Genomic DNA, 13499 nt, shown 5'->3' with positions numbered 1-13499 from the left:
TGCACAGCACGCCATCTTGTCGGGTGAATTTGCATTTCACGCCAGCATCTAAGATGCGTCCCATCACTGCTTGAAGATATACTTCATTGATCACTGTGAATCTCACGATCCCTCGTGTGCCTCATGACTTCAACACGTGTGTGTACGGTGCGCACAATTTCACGTAAACTCATTGACATTCCAAGAGTTGTACTTCTCTTCACGGATTAATAAACCACGCTTTAGTCCATCAGCAGCCTAAGTGCCTAGTGGGACGTTTCCCAGAAGGCCTCAGGCAGGCAGCAAACCCTAGAACGGTTTCTACTTCCTGAGCCTCATGGGCAGCGTTAGGGCTGATTAACATGTTTCTTGGGTTGTGTCTTCATTTCACCCTTTCCCGTTCTGAGACATCTACAAGTTACATGGTGGGTGTCCCGTTCACCGCCGAATCTCGGAACACGCAAGCATCTCGGAGCTAATTTTATTTAGAGAAGCGTAGCGCCGCCGTTTCTAAAGACATTATCCTGACTGCAGAGAACTGTGGCGACACGACCGCACTCTACAATAGCTGGCGCCAAATTGTGCCATGCACCCTCTCGCATGGCCTTGTTGGGGAGCCTCGGTACCAATGAAGTTATTTCATTTTTTCCCCGGGTTCTGGTCCAATAACATATATGTACACGTACATCATCAGAACAGAATCGGGACAAAAAATATGATGACATACACATACATCATCGGAATTGTTTGGGTCCACGTACATCATCGGAAGGGGAAAAGGTTAACATGTTTAGCCTCGGGAAAGAGACCGATGAACAAGTGCTGCCCCCACTCTCTAAGTGCCCCCACCACCGCCATCCCCCCAGTCTCTTACCAGTGGACGGCCCCATGTGCTTGCTGCCCATCATGTCTGGGGAGAGGCTTGGGCCTGGTGGAGGACCGGGCATGCCCTCGTTGGGAAAGGGCAGCCCGCCAGGTCCGGGCCCCCCGGGACCGGGGAAAGCGCCCCCCATGGGGATGCGAGGGGGATGCGGCGAGTGCAGGCCGCTGGCCCCGGTGGGTGGCTGGCCGTGGTGCAGAGGGGGGCCCAGGCGAGAGGGGGGCAGAGACTGGGGGTGGCGGGCGGCCATCATGGCATCAGCCAAGGCGGATCCTGTGGGGATACACAGGAGGGGAGTGGGGAGGCAAACGCGACGAGAGAGACAAACGTGTCAGCATTGTCAGAATCAAAATATGCATTTATACTGGAGGAATCCGATGAGCTATAAAGCTCTTCTTCACAGATGTCGGCGAGTCCTTCGCCCAGCGGGGTGGGCTCGGTGAGTTCAGCGCAAGCATGACCTTGTCACGTGACCTTGTTACGTGACCTTGTTATGTGACACCACTCAAAGTCACCTGAACGGGGGGGGGGGGATGATTCGCCACCTTCACAGTTGTGCTGGTGAAGGACCATTGCTGGAACGTCGTCTGTTGTATCTACAATATGTCTACATTTTTACAGATATTTGTTCAAAGGGATAAGTCTTCGTTTAATATGTTCAGCCCTACGAGCTGGTACAAAGCCACGTTTAAATGGAAAACCAACTCGTATTTCATGGCTTTTTGAGCGTTCAATGATGAAGCAGAACTTGATGTTCATTGCTGGTTGTTGTTACCGGTATTCTATTCGTGTTGGGTGGCAGCCATGAAGCCCCTTGAACCAACAGGCCATCTCCCAACACATCTGGGGAGGGGATTTCCATGGGAAAACAGCCACACAGTGAAGTGGGACCACCACTCCCATTCACACGTCGCATGAACGGAACACTTGGAGCTCAATTCCATGTACGTATGCATGTATCTTGAGCTTCTTTCACACCGTATGTAGCCAAGCGTTCCAGACGGCCTCAGAAGCGTATCTCAAAGCGTGCGATGCAAGTAACCGCCTTTGTTCGATGGCCAGCCAAAATTGCTGGATATGTGAAAAGCACAATATATATTCAAAACACATTTTCCAATAACAGCCAAACGGGTGAACGAGGGTCAAAGCAAAGTAAACAGGAGGTTAGCACTGACCTTCAATACCCCTGCCACTCTAAGCTCAAGAGAACATCTCATTTGGATTTCCTAAATCACAACTGCTGAGAGCGGCTGAACAATCCGTGAGGTGTGTAAAAACAAGGGCAGAGTGTAACAGGCTCCCGTGCCAGTTTATTCCCAGAGAGTCTACAGCGGATGATATAGATTCCAACAGTGCTAGAACACCACGTGAGTTTATACAGCATCTACAAATGCCTCTACGTAAGCTGTACAACATAATGCTGAGAGGGAAGACCTTCCTCTTCTCTGCCCAAGACTGACAGTCGATTATCCAAAAGAATAAAATTCATTACGCATACGCACGCCGTTTGCCCCGCAATTCTGTTTGGCGTCTTGAGATACGGTTTAATTTAAACTCCGAAAATATTCATCGAATTGCTCGTAATCAACGTTTTTGGGTTAGATCGCGTTATTTATAAATGTGTCGTAACCCTCCACCACCCGACACGGCCAATCAGCAAAAAAAAGTGTCACGTTGACAATTTTAAATTGTAAATGTTGTGGTTTCACGCTTCAACACACCGGTGGGCTAAAGTAGTGAACTATTTGTCTTTTGTCAACGTGACACTTTTTTTTGCTGATTGGCCGTGTCGGGTGGTGGAGGGTTACTCCACATTTATAAATAACGCGATCTAAACCCAAAAACGTTGATTATGAATAATTTTGGTCGCGAAAGCCTACGTGTTAAACTGAATCCAATTGCGTTGTATCGTAGAATCGAGCAAGCCAGGACGTCATTTTGCGCCAAATGGGCCAATGTGTTCGACCATCACACGCACAGAGAGAAACTTGCAGGGTCGCGACGTTGTATTCGTCCGCTTCTTCCCTCGCACTACTCGACCTTGGAATTCACTCCCGTCGGCACTTTTCCCAAGTTGTCGTGACCAACTGGAGGAGCGCGTAAGACGCGGCTCTCGAAATGTCACGCTTTTTAAGTAGGGGCCCTACGTTAAAAACGTGAGCAATGTATTTCCTCTGGTGAATATCAATAAAGTACAAATACCAATATATATTCAGGGTCTCAGGGGTGGGGGTTGCAATCGCTCGGCCCCAATGCCCCCATGCCCCTAAGATCCACCAGTGGCGTATTCACTACTTTAAGAATGCTAAAGTCACGTAGAAGGGAAACAATAATATAATAAAAATATAAAACAAAACAATTCTCACGACGTTTCGATTGCAACACAAGCAATTATCATCAGGTGTGAAAACCACAGCAAGAAAATTTGAAAAAAGTGGCGTTTTTTTTTACGTTAAAAAGACCGCCACTTTTTTAAAATGCGTTCAGCGATCGTGATAAAACAAACAAAACATTGTACCCAAACCATTAACTATCATCCCCACCACCGCCCGCCCAATACCCTCCCAGTCCACCCTTTTCTGTAAGTGCTGGACAAGTGAAAATACAAATACATATTAAAGACACATTGTATGGGACGTGGTAGAGCACTAAAACTATGAACGAAACGATTTTTTGTTATTTTACCAGGTGAGGCCTACTGAGCTATGTAGCTCTTTTTCAGAAGCGACCTGGCCACAAATGATAGTTCAACGTAGTGGCTTATCACGTGGAAATGTATAGCTGTCAAATACTTCAAATGCATGCTTATAAACATTGGAGGGAAACGCCAGAAGATCTGGAGAAAAATCCACATGACCATAGGGAGAGCATGCAAACTCCAAATATACAGCAGGCGTCAGGGGCAGGAACGAACCTACGACTTCCTGTACACTGGGCGAGGCATTTAACATCTCACCATTGCACCATCTCCTTCACAGTGGATGTTAATAAATGGCCAATCAACATGCATGCCAATTTGTTATAGGGGTCTGCAGGGCTATGCTATGCTATTAGCAGCAGAGGACGTCAGGGTCAGGAACGAACCTGACTTGCTGTACACTGGGCGAGGCATTTAACATCTCACCACCGAGACGTAAGGCAACACTAGATTGACTCTCCCTTAGAATTTCAGATGGGCACAGGGAAAATCTTGTATTCCCACATGCTTCCTAGGCAACTGTCTCCTAAACCTCCATCCTTTGAGCGCCAAAGTGACCTCCAATCAGCATCTGCGGCTGCTCCATTATTAATTTATCCCAACCGGGGGGAGCGCGTATGGTGGTGTGACGAGACGCAACAACGTTTAAAAGCTAATGCGGGGAACATGACAATCTCTTTTACACACTTGTAATGGGGGCTTATGTTTGCAGGAAAATAATTTCATTAAAACTGGCAAAGGAGGAAAAAAAATCCAATTAACCGTCATCTTATTAAACAAGTAATTAAAATTTCCAACTCTTTTTCTCTCTCCCCCTAGCGTCTCTACCAGCTGAGTGGATGTATCACCTCCTAATTAGATTCTAAATAATTGCTGCTCGCGTGTTGTTCAGCAGGAAACGGGATGTAATGGTAAAGAGACCGAAAATAGACAGTATCACCCCTGAGGGTGCGGATAAGTAGGGGAGGCTTTACATTGCCAGCGATTGCACGTTAGCGGAAGAGTGAACGGAGAGGTGTGCATGTGAGAGCTTGAACTATTACGACCGCGGCGACAATGCATCGTGATCAGCCAGCAGTGGATGGAAATTGCCCGATAATCGTGATGGTCGTCATCGCAGTGACAGTGGGCTCAGCGGTTCACGATCGGAATGATGCGAGTTCAAATCCTGGGTGAGGGTTTGACTCAGCCCATCATCCCCCAAGGCCGTGGGCAAGTCAACAGTGGGTGTCGTCCTATGGATAGACTTGCCCCTGCCATAGGATGATGGAGTTGTCACCACTGGCTCAGGGCTGTAAACGGGAGATGAGCGCCAATGCCTCAAAGCTCATTCGAGAAGGAATTCAATTTGACTGTTTTTATCATGATAATTAAAGTTGAGCTTACACAGGAATGGAACAATATATTCATCTATTTGACTGTGTGATGCATTCATTTAATTTAGAAGGATGTCTAGCCCCTGCAGGGCTTCATAAATTAGTTTTACAAATTAGCTGTGTATTTGAAAATAGGCTGAGCCAAATAATGTACCGTTAGTGAAACTCCAGCTGGGACACAGGCATTAAAACAAACATTGATTTGAAAAAAAACTTTGCTAAAAATAGTCAAAGAATTGAAAGGATGTTACCTCCTTTTGCGCACTGTCTCTAGACCACTGGAGAACATTTAAATCATGACGGTGTAGAGGAGGGGACGTGTTCCAGATTTTTTTCATAAATTTGTAAAAAAAAAAAAATCAGGCCGAGACACGTAAAATTGTGGATAAAAATGTTTTCTGATGATCTGAAAATATGACGTCAGAAGAAGTGACGTCACTTATAAAGTGTCACGTCCACGCTCTTCCCGGCAAATGTCGCATTCCTGGTTCATGTCACTTGTTACCACGTGAAACTATTGCATAACGTAAACGCCCATCAATTCTGAAAATTTCAGACATTTTCCCATAAAATATTAAATCAGAAACGTCTGATTCCAATACTCATCCCTGGCATAGAGGTATGCAGATAAGAATGTTTCCTGCTGAGTGTGTGGTGCCATGCATGTAATGCCATGCTCATGATCATGATCACCTGATGTCGGATCCAAAAAGCTCACAGTGCGCCGTGCTGGAGGTGCATGGGTTACGAATACATCATTAACAGGGCGGGAAGTCTGTTTTGAATACGCAACAGACGGACAAGTTATCCGTTTCAAAATGCCCAAAGATCGATAGCCAAAAAGGAAATTGAAATTTAACATGCAGAAACGGACTCCATGTATTGCATACACCTTAAACTGACTTTCTGAGTTCTGACCCGAGGCTTCGAAACCTGTTGACACGATCAAGCTGCTTGCTGGCTGCACAAATGCATATACTCTTCATTATTTTTCTCTCCTATGCCGCGTTGATAAGATACGCGGCAGTTCTTTTGGAACGGCAACAAACGGTCAAAATTAACGGCTGCCTTTGGCCGCGAGCTGGCGGATCGCTCTGGCACTGCCGTGCGACACGCAAGCGGGGTTGACCATGCGATCCATCGTTCGCTCCGCGGACGCGCACGCTTTCACCGGCGGCACTCGTGTCGGTTTTCGGTTGAACAAAAATAAACCCGGCGGCAGCTTTGGCTGTGCAAGTTTGCGAGCATGCCAATCAAGCGGTTAGCAAGCTCTAACACGCACATACATACACACACACACACGTGGTGGGGCTGGGCGGGGTTTAACGGCGACGTTAGTCCCAGTCACGCAAGACGCTCTCACGTTCGCAAGCGCTGGTGCGAGACGTGGCCTTGAGATCGGAACGTCGTCAGCGAGGTGCCACGGTGGAGAGATGTTAACTATCTTCTTGGTTCTTTCGGTAAAGTCACGTAGAAGGAAAATAATAAAATACTAAAAATAAAACATAAAATAATTCTCACATCGTGAGAATTATTTTATTATGTTTTATAATAAAATAATTCTCACGTCGTGAGAATTATTTTATTATTATGTTTTATTTGTATTATTTTATTATTTTCCTTCTACGTGACTTTACCGAAAGAACCAAGAACATGGTTCCCTGCAGTCACGAAAGCTTTAAATCGATTCCGACCCTGACGATGCCTGTATATTTGGAGTTTGCATGTCTCTCTTCACCGTGGTCATGTGGATTTTTCTCCGGGTCCTCCGGTTTTTCCCTCCACATTTAGAATCAAGTTGCGTTTAGAGTATTTGGATGCTATCAATGTCCACACGATAAGCCACTTCGTTGGGCTATCATTTGTGGCCAGGTCGCTTCTGAAAAAGAGCTACATAGCTCAGTGGGCCTTACCTAGTAAAATTAAAAAAAAGATTGAAATAAATATAGTGGCTCGCTCAAGATTGTAATTGGACACGGAGCACGATTAGACATACACCCAAAAATCCTGGTTCAGAACAAACGTTTAAATGAGTAAGGGTCATAGGGGTTGATGTATTACTGCAATGACCCAACTCAATACAAACGGACAGCTTAAGCACAGCTTAATTACCATAACCCACCTTTTTTGCGGATACCTAAATAAGCACATAACTGTATTCTCCAGATCAAGATGCACTATTTATTGTATTTAAATGCAAAAGTAGTGGGGGGTGTCTTATCATCCGTTCGGTGTGTGCGTGTGACCAGGCGTGTTTAACCTTATTGACACCGGGCACAAGCGTTGGGGGTGCGTCTTCAACTTTCCGAAGCGTCTCATATAACCCGCAGAATACGGCAAAATACATCTCACATTTCGGCCAGTTCTGCACGCCCACGCACAGCAGCCTGCCATTCGAGCCAATGGAAATTGCATTACGATGCTGTCATCCCCTGCTTAACGGGCAATCTGCACACCTTGAAGAAACGAAATCAAATATCTGCCGGCGTGCTTCTGCGAGCTTGCGCGTGTCTCAGCGGACCGGGGGGAGACAGTGGCCCTGTCGGCGTGGCGCGGCCATCGCTCCTTCTGTAGATAAAGTGTCATAAGAGCGCTTATCGGTGAACCTGCCACATGCTCCTCCCCTTGCTCGTGCGGCACAATCGCAGCAGAGACGATTGCGTCGTCAGCCACGACGGTGAAAACGGCGCGGCTATTACGGAGCTCGGCCGCGTGACGGAAACACGGCAAAGTCCCTGTGCGCACGTCAACGGAAAGTGCGCTGCACAAGTCTAAATTATTGTTCGGAGTTAGCAAAAAAAACGATGTAGGTTTAACCGGACGACCTAACCAAGCGGGGCATCAAGTTCACGACAGAGGAGCTCAAGATCTTTCCGATTTGTACCAACGCACACGTTTCGGTATTCCCTGAAAGACGAGCCAATTCTTTATTGTGTGGACCGTGGATTTCACGCAATAGCTTGGGCAAATTTTACTGTTGGCCGATTTTGCACAAGCACATCACGAATGTTTATGCACTAGAGCTACTCCAAGTCTCAAAAATTTTTAGAACAGTCAGGTCAATTCATAGCGTGCATTGTTACAAACGGGAGATCAGATCACCGAATCGATGTATGTTGACATTCTTTCGCACCGTACGTAGCCAACTGTACTAATCGGAGGTGCGGAGAGAGATTGTAGAGAGATATTATACAAAACAATTCTGTACGTATTGGTCAGCACTCGGTATGAGTTTCAGGATGAAACGTTTCAGATCTTCGCATTTAAGGGAAAGCTTTGGATCTGTTCTCGGATTTTCAGATTACAATCCGATATATAACTCGACACCACGCAACACCATATTTTAAGGGGAAACAGCTGAAGTGACATCAAATCACTTTCTTTTCGAAATAATCTTTCACTGGGGTTTGTTTGTTTTTTTTTCCTCCTGGATTCTCCAAAAGGTAGTATCTCAGGCAGAATTATTTGACATTTTTCAGATTAACCCGAAAATCATGAGCACACCCCAAGTTAGTAGCGCGTATTCTGGACTGTGCTCTACTCGGCAGCATCGCAGACATAAGACGACGGCGACAGCGATGATCTGTGCGCGACCGCTCAATAAATTAATTAATTTTGCCGACGGTGCATTGCATTCAAAGCGTGCACCAACCATTCGGCTTAGCGTGGAGCACACGATAAAAGGGTAACATCCTTGACATGGGTCATCGTGCCTCTGAAGTCAAACAGAACTCCTCAGATAAGCGCGATCAAATTCAGATGGAGCGCTCTCGAAATGAACATCTGGAAAGCCAGCAACATTCGTTTAACAAGTCCTGCTTCTTGCAGACAGACCCGGAATGTCAAAAACCGGTCCAGAAGTTTGCTCGCTTAAACAACTTTATATGTGGAGAACAGAGGTCTGTTTATATACGTTATAACATGTTATGGGTTTGTGTACAAATCTAGGACATGTTTATTGGAATAGGCACTGGCTGAAGGTTCAGTGTGTCTCTCCTGTGCTGTTCCCTGCCGGTACATGTCAGCGGAAGAAGATTGCCATTGAATTGTGGAATAGGAAATAGCAGAAGGAAGCTTTGCATGTGCGCATGATGCCTCTTCTCACTTAAAGGGACGGCTTGTGCCAAGAGGAAGCGCTGACATACACTGATCATCAACCTCCGAACCTGGATCTGACACTCCTGGATGGATGGATCAAGCTGCTATTCAGGGGTTCCCCTCGGCTTAAACATAAAAAAGTGATGTTTCCTTACGCTATTGGCACAGTAGAAATCAAGAATGAGATGTCATCAAGGCTAAAGCCAACGATGCGTATCAAGCAGATCCTGAAAATGCTGCACAGTAGTCAGTCCACCTCCAAGACTTAGGTGCAAGTATTATTATCATTCTACCATTATTATCGTGGACAACGCGGCAATGCATCAGACGGCACGGTAATGTACCTGGCCCAATCTCGGAGTGATGCATTGGGCCGCCCAGGCTCATGGGCCCACTTCCGGCCGGGCTGTGAGCGGACAGCATGGCTGCCCCGCCGGGCCCGTGGGCAAGGGCCTGCTGCCCCGCCAGGCTCATCCCCAGGGGGCTTCCTGCTGCCCCTGGCCCCAAGGTATTCTGGGAAGGAATCCTGCCAGGCCCCATGTGTCCTGTGTTCAGGCCGGGACCTTTGCAAGCAACACACACACATTAAAAAAAACAAGAATGTTTCTTTGTTTCTTTCGGTTAAGTCACGTCTAAAGATAAAATAATAAATTAAAATAATAGTATATTACGAAACGTATATTACGAAACAAAGAATGATTCCTGCAGTCACGAAAGCTCCAAAATTAAGATTAAACAAGAATGTATACCACATGCTGCTCCCGTATGCTCCGGATTATAATGCAGTTTTTTTTCCCCCTGTGTTTTTCAGCAAAAGTTATGGAGGATGGCTTTATCTTCTGGAGAACGTTATTTTGTCTCGTTGTTCAGTATCATATTTCAGGAGACGGTTTTCCATAGCAATCGATTACCACCCAGCACACATAAGGCCACCACCAGCAGCGCTGCCACCCCTCCTGGTTTTCCCAGGATCATCCTCTTTTTGGCAGGAAGCTCGTCCTGGGGGAATGGTGCAAATCTTCTCGGGACAATCAAAGTTACGTTTTATTGTCAGTTGCATAATAATAATAATACACAACTCCAGACTATAAATGTACACGTATTTCTCGCCTCTGCTGTCCGATAATATCGCGAGATAATCTTCTTCCTCCTGACTGTATGTCCCGGAGGTGGCAAGCCCCCTAACTCACCGGCGAGGGGCGGCAATGCCGGGAGACCCGGCGATCGGTCCGGCCCCGGGGGGTCGTCCTCGGAGCTCGCGATGGTCTTGATGGCGTCGTGGTAGAGCGGCGTGGAGCTGGGCATCGCGAACTGCGACATCCGCGACATGAGCGACAGGGGATGCTGCGAAGAGCTGGGCGGTGGCGGCAGCGGCGGCTCCTTGGTTGTGCACGGAAAGTTGGCGGGGCCGGCCACGCTCACCAGCTGCCCCGCCTGGCTGGTACCTGCACTCGCCGGGGAACAGGCACTGGCGTTGTTGACGACCAGATGCGTGTGGCCCAGCCGTGGCGTGTTTGCCGCTCGTTGCCGGAATGCGAGGGCACGGCGGCCGCCGCCCCTGGTTAATACTGCAGGTGTAATAACTGTAAATGGCAAAACTAAAACTATTTTTTAAAATTTTGCAAGGTAGTGTACCCACTGAGCAAATATAGCTCTTTTTCAGAAGCGACCAGGCCACAAATGATCGTCCAACGAAGTGGTTTATCACGTGAAAATTTATAGCAGTCAAATACCCTGAACGCGTCTTGATTCTAAATGTGGAGGGAAAAACTGGAGGGTCCGGAGAAAAATCCACGCGACCACGGGGGGAACATGCAAACTCCAAATATACAGCAGGCGTTAGAATCGTACCCCTGACCTCCTCTATACCAGGCGAAGTAGTTAACATCTCGCCACCGCGCCATCTCCTTCACAGTGGATGTTAATCAATGGGCAATCAACATGCATGCCAATTTGTTATAGGGGTCTGCAGGGCTATGCTATGCTATTAGCAGCAGAGGACTACAGTAAAATCCATCGTCGTACTGTACTTCTATGTGACCACCTCTATGTTTCCCATAGAGGAAGGGGCCACTGCCTGAAACGTCGCCTATAAATCTTAAAAACACACTGACAATGGGGCACTTCAGATCTTGTGGACCCGACATTATTATCACGTGTCCGTACCACATGTACTGAATTCAATAATGAGTGCATGCACATAAAGACGACCGCTTGACGATTTGCTTGGGATAGAGCGTTAAAGTGCTTTTCAATAATGGCTACAGACACGGGATGAATGTCTGGGATAGTAAGTGAACGGAATGCTATGTGGGGTTGTTAACTTCATCATTAAATTCCTGAGCGTACACAGAGATGATGCAACAGAAAACCTCGGCCCCACGCATTTCAGCACCGCCGCTCTCGACAAACTAACTCTTTGACCTCTGAAATTGCACCGTAAAAAGTTATTACATTTCTGTCATCATTGTTTTCTTTCATCTGTTAATTAGGTCTGTGAAGATTTTATGTGTTTTTAACTTCAGGTTTTTTTTGCCAACAGTTACTTTTTTCAAGATAATTTTCGTTCGCAACTTTAGCTCAAATATTGCCTTTTGAAACTCAGTTAAGTCATTCTCGCGCGATCCATTTTAATATCTCGTAGACGTAAAAAATAATTAAATCCTCGAAATTGTATTACTGTGCTCGCATATCAGTGCATGCAGCCATACTCAAGGGGGCGAATTAAAGACGATTCTTTTTATTTAATATGTCGTATTTTCCACAATTTAATTACGATTGTGCTATCAGCGTCACGCCGGGATGCGTAGAATTCTTTCGGATCTCTCGCAGAGCGACGCAATTGGTGCGTATTGGAGAACGGCTTCGTAATATGTGCTCAACACAGTTGAGGGCGGCACTTTCCCCATTCGCTTTGCATATGAATGAGGTTCGAAGCATGACATTTAAACCGATATTTTAATTCTCAGAGCTGGATTCTAGCAAAGTAAAAAAAAAATTAATTTGATGCGATATTTTTGGTGTGCAGTCCTTGCTGATGGGGGCTGAGACCATCAACTCAATGCACTCAAGAACCCAGTATAATCACAGACACACTGACTGAATTAAAACTCAGGACCTTAGCTATTGCAGGCTCAGCGTCCTAACCTTATAGCCGCCTCGGCCACCTCTAAACACAAATTTAATCAGCTGAATGAATCAACGTGCACCCTTGAAATATTCCATCTCTACGTTTGTCCAAACTATTGACGAAAAAATTCACAACACACAGATCCTATTAAACATTAAACAGCCCACGTTAATATTACATGTGGTATTTCACGTGGCCGCAAAACAAGCAATGCACTTTTGAACTTGTGTGTGTGTTTTTTTTTTTACAATGACGACTGAATTACAATCCAATTCTTAGAGTGAAACGTGTCATCTATTATTCAGCACAATGAGACCATTACTTGACCCGAAAATTCACTCAAAGAGGTAACATTTCTTTTTTCGTAATCAAATAAAAAAAGTACTTAGATAAAAAAAAAAATTTCTAGGGGAATCCTGTGTAGATAATTCTTGTTAACAGTACAATAACAATGTAAGTGTGATCAAGTTGTGTTTTAATGTTACTCACTTGGGAAATGACTTCGGCACGCTGTACAATAAAGTAATGAAAAACACCGTATTGTCTCGATTATAAACGCACTGCGCCAATTCTATTTTAAAGCAAAATATTGGGAGTGCTTCTTATAATCCGGTAGCATGTGTGTTCGTGCGTGACCAGATTTGTATAACTTCACCGACAAAAAATTGGGGTGCGTCTTACTTTCCAGAGCAATCTTATAATCCGGAAAATACGGTATACACTCACTACGTTATGGTCAACCGATACCGGCTATGATCGTCACGTCGTGAAATCTGACGCTGCGTCGGAGAAAAGTGACATCGCTTTGCTGACTCTGCAGCGTGCGCACCTGCATCCATGCCGGTGTGCGGTGGGGCCGGGGTCCCGCCGTGGCTCGCCGGGCCCTTGCCGTGCGTCGCGACGCCGCCCGGGCTCGGCAACGGCGGAGGGGCCTTGGGAGAGGAGGCCCAACCGGGCGACGGTGCCGGCAGGGAGGAGGCTGGCGAGCGCAGGTGGGCGGGCGAGCCCGCCGGAGACCGCCCACTCAGAGCCGAGCCAACTCCGCCGCCGCCGCCGCTGCCGCCTCCACCTCCCACGCTCCCAGATGCAGAGGCCGCCAGTGCCGTCTGTGCCTGGGTCGAGACATGAAACGCTGGTTAATGCCGTGTTCCCATGACGACCACCGAGAAGCGAGCTGGCTCCGTTCACGAAAACCTCGTCAAGTGGGCCTGGCACAGATTGCTACGGCAGGCTCGCAAACATTATTGGTCACCCCGTGCCTTTATAAATCTCAACGTTCATCCTACAAAGTCCCATCACAAGGGAGAAAGACAATTTTTTTTTGCTTGTACAGAAACG

The 13499-nt window shown here is 46.7% G+C and overlaps 1 protein-coding gene across 7 annotated transcripts in view; it reads right to left on the bottom strand.

Annotated features, from left to right (window-relative positions):
* BCL9L (BCL9 like) overlaps nucleotides 1–13499 on the bottom strand; it is a 170943-nt gene that overhangs the window by 13222 nt on the left and 144222 nt on the right. For all 7 annotated transcript variants that reach the window (XM_078870094.1, XM_078870093.1, XM_078870092.1 and 4 more), the window contains 4 exons: nucleotides 12991–13273; nucleotides 10222–10476; nucleotides 9376–9594; nucleotides 854–1132 (listed from right to left, as the gene is read on the bottom strand). In XM_078870094.1, the coding sequence (XP_078726220.1) occupies nucleotides 854–1132; nucleotides 9376–9594; nucleotides 10222–10476; nucleotides 12991–13273 (1036 nt within the window). The remainder of the gene's footprint in view (nucleotides 1–853; nucleotides 1133–9375; nucleotides 9595–10221; nucleotides 10477–12990; nucleotides 13274–13499) is intronic.

The sequence above is a fragment of the Lampetra fluviatilis genome, chromosome 29 (genome assembly GCF_964198595.1).
Source record: "Lampetra fluviatilis chromosome 29, kcLamFluv1.1, whole genome shotgun sequence".
Classification (NCBI taxonomy): Eukaryota; Metazoa; Chordata; class Hyperoartia; order Petromyzontiformes; family Petromyzontidae; genus Lampetra; species Lampetra fluviatilis.
This window is presented reverse-complemented; position numbering and strand designations above follow the sequence as displayed.